Source organism: Cynocephalus volans, chromosome 12 (assembly GCF_027409185.1).
Source record: "Cynocephalus volans isolate mCynVol1 chromosome 12, mCynVol1.pri, whole genome shotgun sequence".
Lineage (NCBI taxonomy): Eukaryota > Metazoa > Chordata > Mammalia > Dermoptera > Cynocephalidae > Cynocephalus > Cynocephalus volans.
This window is the reverse complement of record NC_084471.1, coordinates 33,288,187-33,310,561: the sequence shown is the minus strand read 5'-3', so window position 1 is coordinate 33,310,561 and position 22,375 is coordinate 33,288,187. Positions and strand designations below refer to the sequence as shown.

The window sequence follows — 22,375 nt, the reverse complement described above, 5'->3', positions numbered from 1 at the left end:
TACAGCCAAACAACCAAACCACTCTGCTTAAGTCTCTGAAAAAAAGGAAAGTTTCTTCTACCGGCCAAATTCTTTAGAGCACAGGAAGTACTGTGTGGCTTTTGTGTAAACCACTGAAAGTTCTAAAGTAGCGGGGAACCATGAGGCAGTGCTCTTAGGAGGCTACAGACCATCCTTTAATAATAAATCTGTGTGTGTTGCCATAAGTTATAAGTAAAACAGGCACGGTCCCTGTCCTTGAGGAGTTTATGGGGAAGATATTCATTCACTGATTCATTCAAAGATTTACTGAGCACCTGTCAGTACCCAGCACTGGGCACTGCCCTGGCTAATAGGAACATAGTCATGAATGGCACCGGTAAGATCCCTGCCCTCATGAGGCTTTCATTCTAGGGAGAAGTAAAAAAGGAGGGCACACAAATAACATAATTTTAGAAAATGATACAAAATAATTTTGTAACAAAAAAGGTGCCAGTTTGTCACCAGACACCCCATAGAAGAAACAGGATTTTAAAGAAAATTGTAAATAAGGAAAAGCAAGTATCTTGGTTAACTAAAATCTCATCTGAGCAGGAAGGTCCACAGTCTGGGAGAAATTTCCCAGTGCTGAAGAAATGAAGGGTATGTGCACCTCAGGTAAGTGGAGAGTACAGGCAGTATCTGGGAAGAAGCTGGTGCTGGAGGGAGGGAGGTGTCTACCTCCAACTTAACACAACCCGGTGGGAGACTCAGGGTTGAGGCTTTCCCCCTGCTCAGGACACTACATTATGATCCCTGCATATGCTTTCTGTATACGTTTTTCACCTTTGGCTGGTAGTGAGGACTATAGTTTGTATCTTCTTCTCCCTTTAATTTTTAATTAAAAATAGGTTAGCACCAATAAAACAGATTTCTCTTTGCCCTGACTGATCAGTTAAGGTTACTCCATTATTGTTAGGGCTCAGACAACGTCTAACTGGGCTGTTAATTTTAAAAATGTTAAGAGGATATAAAATTTCTACTAAAACATTAGTAGATTTCTGACTTTCTATCTCAGTACCACCGAACCACCTTTTAAAACTTCCGGAGAGTATGTCAGCAAGATGGATATTACTTTAGTCAACAGTGACTAATGGATCGACAGACAACATGGACTGTCTGTAAGGCATTTGAGAAGTTAATAGAACTATTATTGAATTCTGTAAAATTTATTGGTACTCATTCAAGACAACAAGGAAACTCTTCAGCTTCTTTTTAAAAAAATTGATTCACATGTCCTTGAAAAATAGCCCAAATTACATAACAGGATATCTTTAACTTGGAATCTATGTAGTTCCTGAAACTATATGTAAAATATTATGAATATATGAAGTTGTAGAGTTATTTGTCCATTAGAGAGCCAAAAGTTTCTCTGAACCATGATAAGTTTTAAAGTGCTTTCATAAGAAATCCAAATTTTCCTTTGGATATTTCTTATTAGAATAAATATTCTATAAAAATACATTTCCAGCCCTCAGGACTCTGGGGCAAAACAGGGTAGGCACTGTTCCATATCCCGTAAGAAATCAATCATTAGTTAAGAGGAACCCTGGAGCCAGCAGGTCTTCAATGGGAGGGGGAAGCAATAAAAAGTAGTGAAAATAGGGTGTTCAGTAAGTACAGAGTCCTGAAGTCTAGGACCAATTCTGCAACTGCCCAGCTATGTAACCTTGTGAAACTCAGAAACCACTGGCCAGCGTTTTCTATTTGTATAATGAGGGAGTTTGGATTGCATTCAGACCAAAATTTTCATAGACTCGTTAAAAAAAAAAAAAAAAAAAAATTGGCCATCTCAGAGTTTGCTTTGATAGAATTTGGTGTTTATATGTTGAAGGTGAAGTTCAATATTGAAGCAAAATATTTATGTGTTTCTAAGTGTTGGTCAGCATCAAAAGAGAAACCATCTGTTGACTACAGTAACAGGATTCATTCCTACAACTGCTGAGAGACAAAAGGCAGATTAAAAAGATATAAAAAGATCAAGTATGTCATGAAATGCACTAATTATTTATTGGGTCATTTATCATCTATATGCCCAGACTTCTCTCCTGGGATCTCCACCCATAAGTACAACTGCCTACTGGGCGTCTCCTCTTGGATATCCTGCAGGCACCTCCAATCTGAACTTGTCCAAATCTGAACTCATCATCTTCCTTCCCAGATTGCTCCTTCTCCAGGGTTCTCTTTTTCAGTAAATGGCTTCTCAAGCCAGAAACCTAGAACTCATGCTTGAGTCCTTTTTCTCTTCCACCTCCCCATACTCCATCCAATCCTTTATCAGGTTCTGTCTCCTCAAACCACAATTGGCCCTGCTGTCTTCCATTCTCCACTGCAGCAAAAGTAACCTTTAAATCTTCAATCAGATTGGGTCATTTTTCTGCTTAAAACCCTTCGGTGGCTTCACAATTCCCTGGGGGAAAAGTCTGACACCCTCATCACCGCTCACAGGTCCCCCAGCTATTCCTGGCCCCACACCAGTCCTCTCTCAGGTGTTTCCTCATCTTCTGGTCCCTGTGCCTCAAACACTGCCCCCTTCTCTTTATCTGGTTTAAAGTACAGGACAGAAAAGGATTTTACGCATCCTTCAAGTTCTCTGCTTCAATGTCACTTCCTCAAGAAAAGCCTTCTGGAACACCGCTCCCAATTGGCTAGCTCCCCAGGATGTGTTCATCAGACACATTTACAGTCCATCACACTTACCACTGAGTGATGTGTGTCTGCTTCCCTAACAGAAGGTAAGCTCCAAGGAGAGAGACCACATCTGACTCACCCACTGTTCTACCCCCAGACACACCAGGCACTAAGGAGGTCCTCAGTAAATATTTAGGGAATAAAAAACAAAAACAAAAACTTTTTAATGGAGTTGAGACTAACTTAAGGTTTTATATAGTCAATGAAAGCTGATGTTTAAAATCTTTCAACTCATTGCATAACAACGTGAATCTACAGTACTTAATGCCACAGAACTGTACACATAAAAATGGTAAAAATGGTAAATTTTGTTATATTTATTTTACCACAATACAAAAAATCTTTGCAATTCAGATGGTCAAAAGATCACCAGTAGCACTACCAACAACTGGAAATTAAAGGCATATTTCCCCCTAAAATTAATGCTGAAAAAGCAATAATGTTGAAAAAGTTCTCTACATTCACTTCTACTTATTTTTGACTGAGGACACCATAATGAAACACAAATTATGCCACAATATACATTATTTTAAAAAAACAGGGCTATACTAATTTCACCTTTAGAAAAATCCTTTTGCAACTAAAAAGAGATATTCTCACCTACACATAGATTTCAAATTATAATTGGTTTCTTCATTAATCATCAAATACAGAAAATCTTAAAAGTCCAAAATCTCATCACCAAAACACAATAACACTTAATATTTTGCATACAATAGGTACTTTGTCTTTTGTTCATGCATAGGTCTTCGACATTAAAGTCGTGCCTTCTGAATTTTGTACCCCCATGTAAACACGTTTTCATACCATAGTTTTCATATAATCTCCTCTTAATGCCCACATAATAATCTAAATTTATTTAACTACTTTTCTTTATTTGGAAAAATTGGTTATATCCAATTTCTCATCATTATAAATTATACCGAAAGCAATATTTTTGAATACAAAGCTTTTTCCTTTAAATACAAAAGAGTATTTATTTAGGATAAATTTCTGATCATGGAATCACTACAACAAATATTTCTGATATATTTTACAAGTTAATTTCTAAACATACTATACTAATTTATATTTTAAAAGCATAAATATATTACCCAATAGATGGCATATCTTATAAATATTTCTGTAAATTAATACGCATGGTCACAAACAATGGTTAGTCCAGAGAACTTAGCTACTCATCTCCTCCTGCATTAACAGGCACCATCACTGTGCCACATGGAGTAAGTCTGGGCTCCAGGAACAAGTGCATAGTAAGTACTGGGCATGAAGTCAGACACAGAATTTTAACTCCTTAACTCCACAGCATACATTTAAAATTCAAATAAGAAAGATAGAAACAATTGCTCTGCTGAGCCTCTATATCCATTCATATATTTTTAATATTATTTATATATTCCATGCATTGGAAGAACAGTATCATTTGGATTACTTTTGGTGTTTAGTTGTTTCATTCATTTACAGTTTTTTTAATTGTATGGTATGAAATAAAAATCCAGCATTATATTTTTCCAAGTAGAAATCAAATTACCTTAACCACACATTAAATAGTCCATATACTTCCCCACTGATTGGAAATGCTATCTTTATCATAAAATAAGTTCCCATTATATACTTGGGTCTGCTTCTGGGATTTCTATGACCTGTTTTTCTAATCCTATTCCATTATCACCATACTTTATTACTGTAGTTTTATTCTATGTTTTGAGAGCTGGTTGGACAAGTTTCTTCTAATTTTTTTCTTGTCAATTTTTTCTTGGCTATTCTTGCACATCTGTTGCATTTATGTGAATTTTGAAATTGGTTTGTCCAACTAATTCCTTTGACAGAACTCCAGCTCTGGTCATTGGGGGAGTAATGGCTATCAGACTTACTCCTCTACCACAAACAATCATACAACTGGGCAAAATACATGAATCAAAATATATGTCTCTGGGTAAGAGACAGCATAGAGGATTGTGAACCTTGAGAGGTGGAAAACACATGAGATGAGCACAAAATCCATCCCAGATTTCTGTCTGGGAACACTTTCCAAATCATGGTACAAGGAAGTAGAGCCCAAGGAGACAGCAGCAGTCTTACCAGGCAGAGGAAATGGAAATCACAATTCAGGGCTGCAAAAGGGCTAGAATATAACAGGTGATGAGAGAGGAGCTATAAAGAGCAAAAACACGAAAAATTATGCCTAGGAGGCCCTTTGAATCTTTGGTCAAATATAAAGCCGCTATACACAGGGCAACAAGGCATGGCAGAGAACAACTATTAGGAGGCTGTGAGTTGAATGAAGATTACAGAGGTTATGCAGTACTTAGAGATGTTCAGCTTCTGACCAGACTTTGCTGAACATTCCAGGCATTCAGGTGAGATCCTAGAAAGGCCACAAGTACTATAGCCTCTGAGTAAAGGCTACTCCAGACCCACCCTACAAAGGCTAAATCCAAGGCTTACCAGAATCTAGCTGGGCCAGCAGAAAGTTAATTTCCTACCAGAACAAAACTCAACACTCTTTAGCAATGTAGCATAATGCATACTCTCAGACATTTAGTAATGTTTGGGCATACAATAAAAAAATCACAGGACATACAAAGAAGCAGAAAATGTGATCCAGATATGGCATAGATGTTGGAATTAGCAGACAAGGACTATAAAACAGTTATTATAAATATGTTCAAGGATTTAAAGAAAAAGATGGGCATTATGAACAAACAAGTGGAAAATCTCACCAGGGAAATGGATAAACTTAACAGCAGATTGGACACTGCAGAAGTAAAGACCAGTGAAGAAGTAAAGACCAGTGAACCTGAGGACAGGACAATAAAAACTATGCAAACTAAGCACAGGGAGAGAAAAATTTGAAAAAAATGAATAAAGCCTCAATAAACTGTGGGACAATATAAAGTGGTCAAACATATGTGAATCTGGAGTCTCATAAAAAGATGAGAAAGAAATTAGGAAAGAAAAATATATGAAGAAAAGACAAAAAAATTTCCAAATATGATGAAAAACACCAATCCATAGATCCAAACAGTTCAGTAAACTACAAGAAAAAAATATAAAACCATACCTAGGCTCATCATGATCAAATTGCTAAAAATAAAAGATCTTACAGCAGCAGAGAAAAAAGACACATTAAATATAGAATAGGACTTCTGCCTTCACGTTAAAAAAAAAAAAAAAATGCAAACCAGAAAACAGTAGAATGATGTCTCAGTCTGCTGTATGGGTTGCTATAACAAAATAACACAAGCTGGGTAGCTTACAAACAACAGAAATTTATTTCTCACAGTTCTGCAGGCTGGAAAGGCCAAGATTAAGATGCCAGAAAATTTGGTTTCTGGTGAGGGCCTACTTCCTGGATTATGGATGGTACCTCGCTGTGTCCTCACATGGTGAAAGAGGTGGAGGGTGTGGGCCTCTTCTATAAAGGTACAAATCCCAAAGGCCCCACCTCCTAATACCGCAAACTTGGAGGTCAGGATTTCAACATACGAATTTTGGTGGTACACAAACAATCCGATCCTGGCAAATTACATCTTTAAAATGCTAAAAGAAAAGTTACTCACCAACCTAGAATTCAACATCACAGCAATAATATCCTTTATAAATGATAACCAAAAAGCTAAGGTAAGTCATCACAAGGAGACCTGCACTAAAAGAAATGATACCTGAGGTTTTTCAGGCTGAAGAGAAATGATACCAGATGGAAACATGGATCTACATGAAGGAATAAAGAGTGTTGGAACTGGTAAATATAGGGGTAAATATAAAAGCCTTTTTTGTTTCTTATTTTCTTAAAAGGAAAATTGGCTATCTAATGTATTGTGGGCCTTTACGATATGTAGAAGTAAAATTATCAAAAAGTAGGTAAATGGAGATATGTTTTCATAAATTCTAACATTATATATAATGGTATAAAATTAATTCAGGAGTAGACTGTGATAAGTAAGGTTGCATACAAGGGTATTTCAAAAAGTTCACAGAAAGATTCATATTATATTTATCTTTTAATTCCATTTTTCCACAAACTTTTTGAAGTACCCATGTATTGTAACCTCTAGAGATTACCACTAAACAAACAAAATAAGACAAAGAGTAAAGCTAAAAAGTCAGTAGAGGAGTAAAATGGGATACTGAGGAATATTCAATTAATCCAAAAGAAAATGAGGATAAAGAAACAACTAACCAGACAAATAGAAAACAGTAAAATGGTAGACTTAAATCTAATCACAGGACTAGTTACATAAGTTTAAATGGACTAAGCACTCTAATTAAAAGGCAGAGATTTTCAGACCCAACTACTTAGAAATAAAGTTACCTTCTGATAGTCAAATACATAAAACACATTCACTAGAGGATAGTAACTACCTGTAATAACAACCCCCAAAACTGTGCAAATGTGTGAAATGACTTTTGAACACCACTTAAAGGTGACTCCAGTATAATCCCTAGGAGGAAGAATTGGAATGTGAGGGTAGTTAATAGCTGACATTAATTGACACTTTATATCCTCACAATGACTGTATGAGGAATGGGAGCAGGACTAAGCCCCAGAGAGATTAAATCATGTGTGCCTAAGATCACATGCTAGTGAGCTTAGGCTCTTAACTACTATATGCTGCCTCTCTGGTGAAGCTAATCAACTTCAATGCATTGCCTGAAAGATCCTCTACCAACAGAGAGGTGTCCAGCTATAGCAAGAGGCAGGGAGCAAGAGCTAGTCAGCATGTCTCCATCCTGGCCTAGAAAGGAGAGTACCTGACCAGCAGAACTGATCATGCAGTTCCCTTGGAAGGTGTGCATATGTGGAGGACAAAACTATCCTTCAACATTTTTCCAACACACTCCCCTTGCTTTAGTTCCAGGGCTCATTGAGCAGTCTTCTGATTATATTCTGACTTTATTGGCAAAGGAAGAAGACTCTGAATTAGATATGCTATGTTCCACGCCCTCGGGCAGTTATCATTGTCATTATAAATAAGTAAGCTGGCATCTGGTTTATGTTTCATTCTCTCCTAAATTTATCACACATGACTCAGTTCCCCCTGAGCTTTTTTCACCTCTGAGTATAGAGTGAAAATTGGACTTCTAGTCCTGCAGACCTTAGGAAGAAAGTCCTAGTTCAGGATGACCTCATCCAGGCCAAGTTCTCACAGGAAGATGCACAGACCTTCTGGGAGGCTGGGCCTGGGTGGTCAATTAGGCCCTCTAGACATTGGTCTCAACTCTCTTGTTCTAACCGCAACCAAATGAACCAAAAAGAAAGACTATAATAAATGTATAAGAAAGAATCTGTAAGCATGTTGTAGAGAACATATATGGAAAGTTGCCAACCAGATGAAATCCTTATCATTAAACTGAACCAAGTTATTTATCAAAGAACACTCCTTCAGGGCCGAGCCCGTGGCGCACTCGGGAGGGTGCGGTGGTGGGAGCGCAGCGACGCTCCCACCGCAGGTTCGGATCCTATATAGGAATGGCCGGTGCACTCACTGGCTGAGTGCCGGTCACGAGAAAGACAAAAAAAAAAAAAAAAAAAAAAAAAAAGAACACTCCTTCAGAAAGGCCTCTGTAGAGTTTCATATGAATCAGTCACTCCAAATAGTAAGAAAACAACTGATTAAAAAAAAAAAAATTCCTCAAAACCATAAAGTACCAGCAAGATAAAGGCATTTCATTAAGACCAGGTATGCTGATTAAGCAACTTGTCCATCTGAACCAAAGTCAACAAAAAGGAACAAAGAAAGTAGCGAAGCCACATGAACACCTCCATGCATAACATGCATGTACAATACTCCTGGATTTGCTATTAAAGATCCACAAAAATTGCTCTTCCCTGAAAAAACCCATGACAATTCCCACCAAACTTACCTGCACATTAGAGATCAACCACAGCCTACTGACCAACCTTTCATTCATTCATTCAACCACGTTTTTGCACAACTCCTCTGAGCCTAACACTCTACAGTGCTTCTCACACCATATCTGCCCGTCTTGAACACTTTCTCCTGATATCTACTTTATTGGCTCCCTCAATTCAGTCAGGTCTTGGATCAAATGTCACCTAGGTAGATATGCCTTCTCTGAACTCTGTATATGAGAAAGTACCCCCAACCCCATTACTCTCTATCTTGTTACCCTACATTATTTTTCTCCAGAGCACTTATCAAATATATTTATTGTCTGTCTCCCTTTAGTAGAGGAAGCTCCATGAGAGTAGGAATTTTGTGTTCTACCTTCTGCCATGCCTATAGAATTTCAAACAGTGCCTGGCAAGAGAATCGAACATGAATAAAATCCTTTTAAGTCAAAGTCTAATAGGGAAGAGAGGCCTAAGCTGAGGGCAATGTGGTGGCATAAAGAAATCATAGTAAGCTTGGCCCTAGAGAGTCAGAAACACTTCTTGGAGAAAGAGATGCAGAACAGGATCGTGAGGTAAGGGAGAAAGAAGGGGGCACTCTGGCCATGGAAAGCAGCATGTGGAAAGGCACAGAACATAACAGATCACTGCATGCTTGAGGAACCTTGCATAGCTACAACACTGAAGGGTGAAGGAGACAAAAGAAAGGCAGGTTGTAACGGGAAGGCAGAGCATACATGCCAGGGCAGGAGTCACTGAGGGGTTTTAAGTTAAGGAACAGCATGACCAGATTTGCTTTTTACAAAAGTAGGGGTCGGAGGGAGAAGAATGAAGGTGGACCTGTAGTCAGAACACTTAGGAGATGACTGCAAAAGTCTCCACAAGGGCCAGTGATGCTAAAATGAAGGCAGCAGTACTGAGGACGGAGATAAAACAGTTGTCTTGACTGTATACAAAGATCCCACTTATCTGAGGCTCTGCTCCAGTATTACTTTCCATGGAAAGCATCTTTCTCGGGGGGGGTGGGGGAAGCAAGATAATGTTTTAAGGCTCATCACACACACAGACACACACACAGACACACACAGACACACACAGACACACACAGACACACACACACACAGACACACACACACGTTTAGGTATGGCTATATTCAGAAACCAAGCCATGTGATTAGACAGCAGTGTGTTCTGTCTTCATCTCACATCTCTGCTCTCCTCTGAATCAACATCATTTTCAGGTCAGTTCTTTGCCCACGGTGTCCCTCAGCAGCTCCAGGCTTCAATAAGCCTAAACGCAGCAATCCAAGAAGAAAGGCCTGTGGTTCCAACATGACTCGCTCCTGTAGGAGGGAGACACTATGTTCCCACTGATGAGCCCAAGCTGAATGCCCTAATGGCACTTGGGACAGGGCCAATCCAGCATATAACATACAGAGGGGGGGACATAGGGGAAGGTAGGATCCTCAAGGAAAACTCGAGTACTACAACCAGCCAACAAGGAGTGGTTTTCTAGGCGGACAGAAGTGCGGTTTTACCACCGCTTTCTGCTCTTGAGGTGATAAAGGAGAACAACATTTTCAGTGGTTCCCCCTCAAATGGATTTTCCCCCGAATTGATGGTGCTCAGCTCGAGGAAATGCAGTGTTATGGCATCACTCAATCCCAAACACCATAACCATTGAGAGAAGCCTCATTACCCTCACTTTCTATTGAGGCTGAGAGCAAGAAACTAACTTGCCAGAGGGCAGCCACATGGAGCAGGCAGGCATGTGAATCCTGGACTACTTCGTCCCACTACATTTCATGCCTGCTGACCACAGCTGAATAGTTAATGTGCCCAGAGCATGCCATGTCCTCTCAGGCCACACTTCTTTCCTCCTCTGGCTCCCTCCTTGGAACAGTTTGTCTACCCTCCTCCCGTCTGACCAATATGCTGCTGCCTCCTCTTCCCTTTCCCTCCCCTCAGTCCTGGGCCTGGAATGTCTCAATTATTCCTCACACAAATCTAGTTCAGTGCCTCACTCACATACTCTCTTAGCATCTGTTTTTTTACGCTCCTTGAGGCCAAGATTGTGTCTTTCATCTCTATGTATTCGACATAGATATGTGGTACATAGCAGGGGCTATGCTTATTCAAGGAATATTTTAAAGACTAAAATTTCACATTATTGGTGACTTTTCATATACTCTTCTGTCTTATATTAGCATTAATAATATAGAACAATGAATAAAGTATCTCCTAGAATTTGCTTCTGAGATAATTTTCCTCTTACATGAACAACTTTATTAGTGCCTGCTGTATGAAATAATGTACCAGGTGTCCCCAGCTAGGATGTGTGGGGACATCTGCATTCTTGATACTAGAAAATGAAAACTATGTCAGCCACCATCACACCATTACTACTCTCAGCTACAGAAAACTCAGGCTAAACATCACGCCAAATTTGCACTAACAAGGTTATGTGGTTCTAGAGAGAATTATCTCCCTGATCCCTCCAAAAACTGCCATATACACAGATATGAGAGTTATTATAAACCACCTTTATGCTATATATTTACTCATCCAAATACCGTAACAGCCTATGTGGCAGGTTACTACTATCATCATCCTAATTTTATAGGTAAGAAAATAGGCACTTGAGAAGTTAGGTAACTTCTCCAAAGGTCACACAGGTGACAATGGTGGGCCTGGGATTTTAACCTATATATTTAGGTACAGGACCCATGTTCTTAACCACACAGCTACATGGCATATATAGAAATAATGCTGAGATGGCCAGAGTCAAAAAGTGGCTGAGGTCTTTAGAAGAAAAAAAACGACTGACTAAAAGTATGACCTTTTGTCTATCTTTTTTGATACTTCTCAGGCTTATTATCATAGATTATAATCAACACCTCCTGTGCAATGATGTCCCCTGAGACCATAACAACAGTGAAGAGTGTGGAGTGTAAGGCAAAATGACAGACCTAGGCTCAAACTCCCATTCCATCCACCTTTGCTGGGGACACCTGGCACATCATTTCATACAGCAGGCACAAAGCAGGGGGATCACAGGGCTTGCAGTTCTGCTCCCAGTGCCCCTATCTGTGCCATATCCTTTCTTGTGATCTTGTGAGAACTGTCTTCTATCCCCACACCCAGAACACATGATTGTTCTGACCCCTCCTCCCTGGCCAGACACCTGACCTAAACTGAGGCAACCACAATATCTCACTGCCAGGTGAAGGAACGGGCACAGGGCCTAAGCTGGGCCACAGTCACCCCCTGGTACTTTTTTGATTGGAGCTGGGAGAAAGGCTTTTCCTCTCCAGTGTCCAAATTGTGAGGACTTAAGCCTGGAGCTGGCAGTGACTTCACTATCAGCATGTTCGAGAGAATAGAGCCAATGCATAGAGAAGCCCAACAAGACACAAAGAGACCCAATAGTATTGGAGTCCCTGGTTCTAGTCGTCCCCTCCCCACTCCAAGGTTATCAAACACATAAGCTAATTAATCAATTCTTTTTTGAGGGGAGAAAGAGAATTTATTTGGGAGTCTGTCACTTTAAATTAGATGATTCCTAACTTTAACTTTCTGAAACTCAGTTTTCTCATCTGCAAAATGGGGGAAATAAAATAGCCCTTCCCTCCAGGCAGTTTGGATGGGGAAATGAGACATGCGCTGTGAGTACTTTAGCAGTATATCTTATGAATAGGAAGCGCTCCGTGGCTGTAACTGACCAGTAATGACAATACCTACAACTGAACTTGTCTACAACAGACTGCTGCCAAAATTCTGGAGTCCTTCTTGACTCCTCTCTTTCTCTGTCACATCCAATGTGATAGCAAGTACTATTGGTTGTAACTTCAAACTCTATCTAGAATCCAACCACTTCTTGAAATCTCTACCACCATCACAGTAGTCCAGGCTGGGACTTATACTAGAACAGCCTCCTAACAACATCTCCTTGCTTCTGGCCTGACTTCTGACAGTCTGTCCTCCACACAGCAGTCAGAGAGATGAACATGCTCCAGCTGCATCTCATCATGCTTGGGGTACATGTCAGGGCTGTCTGACCTAGCCCCATTCTCCCTCTGGGCCCTTTCTCCCCCACACTATCGTCCTTGCTTTTCCTAGAACAGCCACCAGGCTCCCACCTCAGGGCTTTTGTCCTTGTTTCCTTTATCCAGGACGTTCTTTTCCTGAATTTCTTCAAGCCTCACTCCCTCCCCTCCTTCAGGTTTCTGCTCAAAGGCCACTTTCTTTATGAGCAAGTCCCTGAATCCCCTGTTTAAAATTACACCACCCCTCTAACTCAGCTCTATCTTCTTCCATAACGCTTAACCGACCACCATCTGATCAACTATATTTACGAGTATTTTCCTATTTTGTTTTATTGTCTGTCTGGCTCTCTAGAATGTACGTTCCACGAGAGAAGGGAGTTTACTCTTGTTCCTAGCACACAGTAGCCACACAATAAATATCTGTTGAATGAATGAATATGACCTCGATCCTCTTTACTGGAAGGTGGGGGACAAACATGGACTACAGCAGAAAAAAATAATGCGGAAATCTTATGAAAGCTTTTGCACTTACTTGGCACAGCGTACCCAGTGTGTGTGTCGGTACAAAGAATATAAGAAGCGCTGGCGATACATGTTCCATACTTTGATGGATTTGTCTTCAGAAGCTGTAGCCAGAAACTGGCCATCAGCTGAAAAGTCCACACTTCGAACTGGAGCTGTATGAGCTTTAAATTCCGATGATTTCCCTCTCCTGAAAATAAACAGTTTAATATTTAAACTCTCTGGACTTAATTATAATCAATATTTAATCAGTAGACAGACTTTGAAACTCTTGCAAAACCTAACAAAAGTGTGAAAAGGCTATGTTGTACTGTACTCTTCATCAATACTGTTTCATACTGGTTTTATTCATCAAAGTCACAACTGACACTTAACAAGACAGACCCTAGTTTTCGTCACTCTGAAATCCATTTGCTGTTCTTGTTTTAATCGGAAGCCAGGAAAATAATATTTTGAATAAATCTCTGCCTTGCATTTTAAGTTCCTATTGTTCCTCTAGAAATGGCAATATATAGATTAAAGAAGTTACAACCTAGAAAAGCAAAAACTGATAAAATCAATAGCTCCAGTGCTATTTTCAAACTGGGGCTACATGGAAGTTGTGTGGACTGATAGTCTGGGCTGGGAAGGAGGATATGTCTTCCATGTCATTTGCCTCTACACAAAGTGTCCCTAGGTAACCTGACTTTCCTAATCCTACCTATGCTTCCATCCACCAGTAATAAGAACTGAGACCTCCAAAGTGTATGTAAGGCCTTGCTCATCCAGTAGGTACAATTTACACTCATAAGCAAAACAAAGGATAAGTGGTAATCACATACATCAGTTCTTAACACCTTGAGATTTCAGAAGTGGTTTTTCTAGGGTGGAAAGATAAGAGGAAAATAGATGGATAATATAATGTAAAGCATTTGAGGAGAAGCAGAAAAATTGTTAAAATAGTTAGAAGCAGGCCGGATAGCGCTAGAGTTACGAGGTGATATTTGGGAAATACTACTTTTTGTCAGTGTCCCCAAGTTCCCAAGGCAATTTCACCTTATGCTATATCCAACACTTAGCAATTTTCCTATCTAGAAAGTCATATTTGTATCAGTGATACCTTATGGGGAAAACTGCCATAACTGCTTGAAATAGGGCAGGCAACAGAATTTACTCAGACACAATATATCTGCCTCCAATTTTCAAATGTTCACACTGACCTCCCATACATCCATACCTCATCCTCTATTTGCTACCTTGGTTGGTCAGATCAATATCCGCCTATCTCCAAGCCACAGCATGTAAGTCACACTTGACTCCTCCTACTTCCTCTTCTCGCACATCCAGTAACTCAACAAACCGATCTGACTTTCTAAATATTTTTTGAATCCTCTTCTTTCTATCACAGCTCCGCTTGCCTTAAGATAGATATATCCTCAACATCCTTCACCTAGATTATTGTAAAAGCCTCTTAACTGGTCTCCCTGCTCTAATCTTTTATCCCTCTCCATTCACCTACATACTATGCTTATTACCTTGCTAAAAGTGTTAACTCCAAGAATGTAAATCCCACATGTCATTGGCTCTCCTCCAATATAAAGTACAACACCCAAGCTCTCTGGCAAGGCATCCTGCCACTGTGCCGAACTTTGTACTCAAAACAGTCATAGTGCTTCACATACACCTGTGCCTCCGCCCTTATTGCTTTCTCTGGCTGGCCTATTTCCCCCATCCCTAGAACCCCTTGACCAAGCCAGGCAGGCTTAATTGTTCCCTACCTGCTACAACTATTTTACTTACTACATTATACAGTGACTTTAAAAAAAAAAAATAGATCTGTTTCTTTCCTATTAAGCAGTAAGATTTTGAGGACAGAAATGATGACTTATCCATCTCTATAAGACAAGCATCTAGCACAATGTCAGGCACATAAAAAGAGCTCAATATATTTTGTTGAATCCCACTAGGAAGAATTGATATTTAAAGGTTCTTAATTCCTACCTGGCTTGGCTTGTAGAAGGCAAAGTGGCCTTAACCATCCCAGTGGCCTATAGAAGGCAAAGGTGACTTTATCATAAATATCCATCACCCGATAAATGATATTATGTCAAGAATAACTGAAATAAATATTAAACAAAAATTAGGAGGGTACATTCAGCGACTATTTCAGTGAGGTTTCAAGGGAGATTTCTATGAGTAGAAATAAGGAGTACAGTTTTTCCTGAACTCAAGTATAAGTCCTAGAGACAATAAAGAAAAGACTTGGCATCTGCCATGACCAGGAAGCCAAGAGACAACCAGTCAGTATCATCAAAATCTGCCCTGATCTTTAGTTCTATGCTCTACATTCCAGCAGGTTTTTCTACTTGCCTTCTTTCTAAAAGGCCCTGCTCTCAGCTGTAGGCTGGCCTACCCACTGGATCCTGTTTCCACAGGAAGCATACAAGAAACCAAGATAGGAGTGCCTTGTGTTTGTGGTGCTGGTGCTTAACTGGTTTCTAGTTCCTCACTTTGCCTTAATATAGGCTCTCTGCCTCCCACATATATTTACCTGCCCGTTCAGTCAGATTCTCTTGACTGCCCACTGTGATGAACTCCAGGCCAGACCTGCTCCCCTACCTGCTCCTACCTATTCTTTCTTAGCCTTCCAGTCATTGGCTGTGGTGTCTATCTGCAAATGTGGCTACCAACATTTCTCTCATTCCTGTACACGCATATTGCTCCTCTCCACAGGATGTGAAATCTTTTTATTTCTCCTCCCTTTGAATCTGGGCTAGTGGTGTGACTTCCTTTGACCAACAACAGAATGTGGCAGAAGTGACACTGTGCAAGTTTTAGGCCTAGCCCTTAAGAGGTCTAGCAACTTTTTCTTTTACTCTACTGGAACCCAGCCATTGTGCTGTAAGAAATTCCAGGTTATAGTGCTAGAGACAGAGCACATGGAGAACCAAGTCAACCCGACCAATAGCCAGCACCTACTCCCAGGCATGTGAGTGAGGTGTTGGACCTGTCCAGCCCAGATGCCAGTTTAATGAAGCTGCATGAGTAATCACAGCCAACACCAAATGGGGCAGAAGAACCATCTAAACAACACACAAAATTGTCAGAAATGATAGTTTTTGTATTAAGCTACTAAGTCTGGTGGATTGTTATGTAGCAATAGATAAATGATACATCAGCTTCCTTGCCATGACCCACCATTGCCCTGGCCCCACTGTGACATGATTTAAAAAGAGAAACTAGAGCCATGTATACAAGCTTAATCAATACACTTAGATTAGCTATGACAAATTAATGATTCATTACGCTTTTAGCTCCTCTACCATTACACAGTTTATTCACTGAGATTTCCTTGAATTAGTAATAAGAGACTGAAGCTGTGCTGTGTCAAAGATAGCAAAAAAAACTATTCTCAAATTACCAAAGTTAAGGATTTCGGAACACACTTCTCTTCTTGGACCCAAAACCAGTCTCTTTCTCCTTATAATTCTTTTCTACATTGCCATCTACATTATCATTATAACATTTCACTTCTCTTCAACTGTATTTACTCCCATCAGAATAATATTCAGATTTCTCAGCATGGAGTTTCCTGTGTGTGGTTGCAGAAAAAAGTACCCATTGGCAGTGGATGCCCCGTAAGCTTTCTTTCATTTGGGAGTGCCCAGGACTGCTCAGTCACATGCTGCAAATCAAATCATGACACAATAGAGTCAAAGAAAATGCTCAAATTCTTATCCTCTGAAGTATTTATGGGGGGAAATGGTATTGTGTATGGGATTTGTTCTAAAAATACTCTGGGGGGAAGGTAGGGAGGATAGGGAGGGGGGAAACAAGATTGGCAGAGTACTGATAACTGTTAAAGCAGGTTGATGGATATACAGGGGTGGGGGAGTCATGCTATTCATTCTACTTCCATGTATGTTTGAAAACTTACATACGTAAAAAATTAAAAACATTTAAAAAAAAATCATGGCTCAATAATTTCTTAAAATAGATGGACTATCAACTAGGGTTTGAAAAGTCTCTTATAGAGAGATTTGTTATAACTTCTGCCAGAAATTTTCTTTAACAAGAAAATCCTGGAGTCCAATAATGAGTGATATGAACCAAAGAATAGTTCTGGCACAAGATTTTTCGATAGGGATCCAAGGGCCCCAAAAAGATGCATGAATGGGCATTAGGAGGTTAATAAATGGTAAACTTTTGGTTATACATGCGGATGTGTATCTTTCTGAGGAAACAATCTAAAACTTATATAAGATTTACAAAGAGACTGATAACCCCCCCAACTTAAGATATATTAAGCATATATGCATGATTAGAAACGGTTGTCAAAAACAGGACATAATTATGAGTTAAAAATGAAGAAAAATTTATATGAAACAGTTTGACTTTACAACAGAGCAGTACAACTTATACTCAGGCTAAGTATAGTTACGTAGGTAATCGGGGGATGTAGGCATTCCCCAGAGTGCATTAGAAGCAGCCAGGTTCCAGGTTTCTTTCACATTTCCAAATTCAAAGCATATCAGGTATTTCTTTGATTCTCTTACTTATCAGGAATCCAGAGTCTAACGGTTCTGTCTCGTGAGGCAGATGCCAGTAAGTTTCCATGTGGAGAAAACTGCACGCTGGTTACAACATCCTTGTGACCCACATATCTGTAAGCTCTAGCTTGTGGCTTGAAATTCCATAGCATGAGAAAGGTATCCCAAGAAGCAGTAGCTATCAAGAAACAGAAGAACAAAACCACTCTTTGTTAAAATGCAAACATAGGCATTTGTGGCTTTTCTGTAAAATGTTAATGTAAAATGTCTCATTAATGTGGGTAGCATGTCTAATAATAGGCATCCAGATGATAGAGAGGCTGGAGGCTGTAAGGCTGACCAGGTAATAGCAAAAATATTTTTAAAGATACTCAAAACTACATCACTAGTATACAAACTTGACTGTGTCCTTTATAACCACACAGCAGGATTACTGGCCCCTGTATTTGATTAGAGTTCAATAACTATTGACTAGAAGAAGTCAGCACAGTGTAACAGAGTGCTGTGATTTGAATGTCTCCCCAAGCTCATATTGGAACTTAACCCATAAGATGGTGGTCAAAGGTGGGGCCTTTAAGAGGTGATTGACTGAATTGCAAGGATTGTGCCCTCATGAATGGATTGATCCATTCATGGAGCAGTGGGTTGACAGTTTAAAGGGTGGTCATGAGTGATTGGGATAGCCTCATAAGGAAGGCAAGAGAAAAGATTAGCTCTTTCTAGCTCTTGCCATCCTCACCATGTGATATCCTGCATCACTATGAGACTCTGTACAGAGCCCCATCAAGAAGAAGGCCCTCACTAGATGTGTTCCCTGGAACTTGGACTTCCCAGCCTCTAAAACTGTAAGAAATAAATATCATTTCTTCATAAGTTACCCAGTTTAAGGTATTCCATAAGCAACAGAAATCTGACTAATACACAGAGAATATACGGTCTAAGAGTCAGTCCTGTCTCTAGCTCTCTGGGTTATTGAGAAAGTTACTTAACCTGTGTGTCTGGAGGACTGAATGTCTTTGCTGATAGGGCTGGATGAGATGATTTTTTAAACTGTTTATATGGAAATAATTTCACACTTAAAGAAGAGTTATAAGAATAGTACAAATAACATGAATATGCCCTTTACCCAAATCAACGTGTTAATATTTTGCCCCATTTGGTTTATAATTTGTTCTGTGCTCCTCTCTCTCTGTACAGTAACACACATATGCACATATACACAGACACACACAAATTTTTTTTCCTGAACCATTTGGGAGTGAGTTATATAAATCATGGCACCTTTATTCCTAAATACTTCAGTGTGTTTTTCTTTCTTACATACCCATAGCATGGTTACCCACTTCAGGAAATTTATCATAGTACAATACTTTAAATTACCAACAGTATTCTAATTTTGACTATTGATCCTGTAATGGTGTTACAGCTGGATAAGATTACTTTAAAAGTCTCTTTCTGTTCTGCAATTTTATGACATTTGATGTTAATTAAAGAATCATATGTGTCAGACATTAGCTTAAGGCTTTAAGAGAAGGAAAACAAATGCAATCAATGGTAGAAATAAATGCCCTGACAAAGAATGAACAAATAAACAAATAAAAGGTAGGTAGCTTACCTAAAAACACAAATTTTATTATATGCATATACCCCCAGGATATTCCCAATAATAGGAACCAGGTCAATGAGAATCACTAAGTCTAGATTGTAGACTTATGAAATGCTTAGAAAAAATGCAACTTTATACACTTGGAATACGATTAGTATCACTGTACAGGAGAAATAGTACCTGGTTATACAAAGTCAATGACACTTTCCAAGTTGTTTAGCCAATGTATAAAATTCATTTGTATTTTGCCTATGCATTATTTTTATGCAAAACAGTTAAAATGAGTTTATAAGTTTTAAGCCACAATGCTGCATACCGCACCTATTAAAAAGAAGTACAAAAAGTTGATCACCAAACCTTATCCAGATTATTAAATATTTATATTAGGGTCTGAATTATGTGGGCTAATGCAGACAAAACAGGGAAAACAATGAATTATCATATGCATTATACTTAGAACCCTATTTCAGTTCTATGCATTATGTTGAAAACAAGATATACAAAAGCAAATAAGACACATTCCTTCCCTCTAAGAATTACACTATAGTAGGGGAGACATCATTAATAGTCTCCTATGGATACAGAGGACTTTGTATATTATTTACTCATTAATCTTAGATGAGGTGATTAGGTGGTCCCTTCTTAGGAAAGGACATCTGAGCAAAGAGCTGAGTGAAATGAGGAGCGATCCAGGCCAAGATGTGGAGAAAGAGCACTCCAGGTGGAAGGAACCCCATGTGCAAAAGCCTGAGACAATAACACACTTGGAAGACCGAGGAGTGACAAGGAGGCCAGTGTGTCCACAGTAGAGAGGAGAGGTGAAGAAAGAAAATGACAGGAGGGAAGCCACAAAGGAGGCAGATGACAGATAAGAAGGCATGGTGAGATGTGTGCAGTTTATTCTAAGTGCAATGGGAAACCACTGTAGGATTTTGAGCAGGGACAATCTCATGATCTGGTTTAAGAAAACTGTCACTCTGACAGGGAGGAAGGGATGGCCTTTTCAAAAATTATGTTGGGTCAAATGAATATTCATAAGGAAAAAAATAAATCTGGACTCCTATACTTTATATTACATACAAAAATTAATTCCATATGGATTGCAGTTCTAAATGAGATAGGTAAAACAATAAGCTTTTGAAAGAGAACACAGAATATCTTCATGACCTTGGAGTAGGTAAAAATTGCCTAAACAGGACATGAAAGTTACTAACCATAAAGGAAAAGAATGATAATTTGTATTATACTAAAATTAAGATTCTTTTTCATTGAAAGACACCACTAACCAAGTGAAAAAGCAAACCACAGAGTGGGAGATGTTTACAATATATATATCCAACACAAAGCGAAGTATGCATATACAGAATCTAAATTCAATAAGAAAAAGGCACAGAGCAGGAGCCACAGATAGCCCCCCACCTGACAGAAAGCAGGAGTGCACCTGGGAACCACAGTTATTACCACCACTGCCACAAATGCCAATTCTGCATGGGTGGGCCACCACAGTAATCAGCACAGCCACTGCTGGCACAAGGGCAGCTCACTGCCACAGCATAAGCCATGGCCACCATGCAGGTGGTCCACTAACCACTTGACTACACTGACACAAGGAGAGTCACTACCAGAGTCTGGAGAAAAAAGAGGACGTCTCTCTTCTCAAAGCCCACTCCAGAGTTATAGAAGAAGCAACTGCTCTACCAGATGACCAAACATCAATGTAAAGATACTAGAAATACAAAAACTAAAAATAATAAAAACAAGAATATATGACACCACCAAAGGAATATACTAATTCTTAAGTGCCAGACCCCATATAGCAGGGAACCCTCAAAATGACTGAAAAGGAATTCCAAGCAACAATCTAAAGGAAACTCAATGAGATACAAGAAGACTCAGAAAACACAATGAAATGAGAAAAAGTACCCAGGATATGAAGGAAGAAATTTATAAAAAGATTTATACATTTAAAAAAAATATAGCAAAACTCCTGGAACTGATGGATTCATTCAACTAAATAAAAAACACAACCAAGAACTTAAGCAACAAGTTAGAGCAAGGAGAAGAAACAATATCTGATTTTGAGGAAGGTCTTTTTGAAATAACCCAGGAGGACAAAAGAAAAAAAAAAAAAAGGAAAAAAGAATTTTTTAAAAAATGAAGAAAATCTAAGAGAGCAAGCAGACAACTTTCAGTGCATAAACATCCAAATAATGGGTTCTCCAGAAGGGAAGGAGAAAGGAAAATGCATGAAAACGTATTCAATGAAATAATAATGGAAAACTTTTCAGGTATAGAGAGAAACATGGACCTTCCAGTCCAGGAGGCTCAAAGATCCCCAAACAGATTCAATCCAAGAAGATCTCTGAGACACATTATAGTCAAACTGGAAAAGCTCAAAGACAGGGAGAATCTTAAAACAGCAAGAGGAAAACATCAAGTTACCTATAAGGCAGTCCTCATCAGACTAACTGCAGACTTCTCAAAAGAAACTCTACAGGCCAGAAGAAAATGGGATGACATATTCAGAATATCAAAAGGAAAAAATTGCCAATGGAGTACTGCCATGCCATAAAAAGAATGAGATTTTGTCATTCACAGCAACATGGAGGAACTTAGAGAAAATTATTTTAAATGAAGTAAACCAGGCATAGAAAGAGAAACACAGCATGTTCTCACTCATAGTGAGAGCTAAAAAATAAAGAAAGAAAGATACAATGGTCACAATAATTTATTGAACTTTCAAAAGGACAGAACAGAACTGAGGCCATCAGAGGTGGAAAAGGGGGAGGGAGAGGAGAGGTTAGTGAGAAATTGGTAAAGGGCCACGAAATATGATTACATTGTGTAATGTTGAATATACTAATTATCCTGATTTGAGCATCATATATTGCACACAGGTATTGATATTCAATGCTGTATACCACAGACATGTACAATCAATTATGTTTCAATAGAAAAAGAAAAAAGACAGGACAATGCCCAATAGGAAAATAGGGAAAGGGCTTAAACAGGCACTTTATAAAAGAGGATATCCATATGGCCAATAAACAAAAAGGCGCTCAATTCCATTAGTTATCAGGAAAATGCAAATTAAAAGCACGATGAG

At 39.1% G+C, this 22,375-nt stretch overlaps 1 protein-coding gene across 3 annotated transcripts in view; it reads right to left on the bottom strand.

The window, feature by feature from the left end:
- The window catches only part of POC1B (POC1 centriolar protein B), an 84,555-nt gene that overhangs the window by 45,683 nt on the left and 16,497 nt on the right, over positions 1 to 22,375 (bottom strand). For all 3 annotated transcript variants that reach the window (XM_063074925.1, XM_063074923.1, XM_063074924.1), the window contains 2 exons: positions 17,670 to 17,841; positions 13,145 to 13,324 (listed from right to left, as the gene is read on the bottom strand). In XM_063074925.1, coding sequence (XP_062930995.1) covers positions 13,145 to 13,324; positions 17,670 to 17,815 — 326 coding nt within the window. In that variant the 5' untranslated portion in view covers positions 17,816 to 17,841. The remainder of the gene's footprint in view (positions 1 to 13,144; positions 13,325 to 17,669; positions 17,842 to 22,375) is intronic.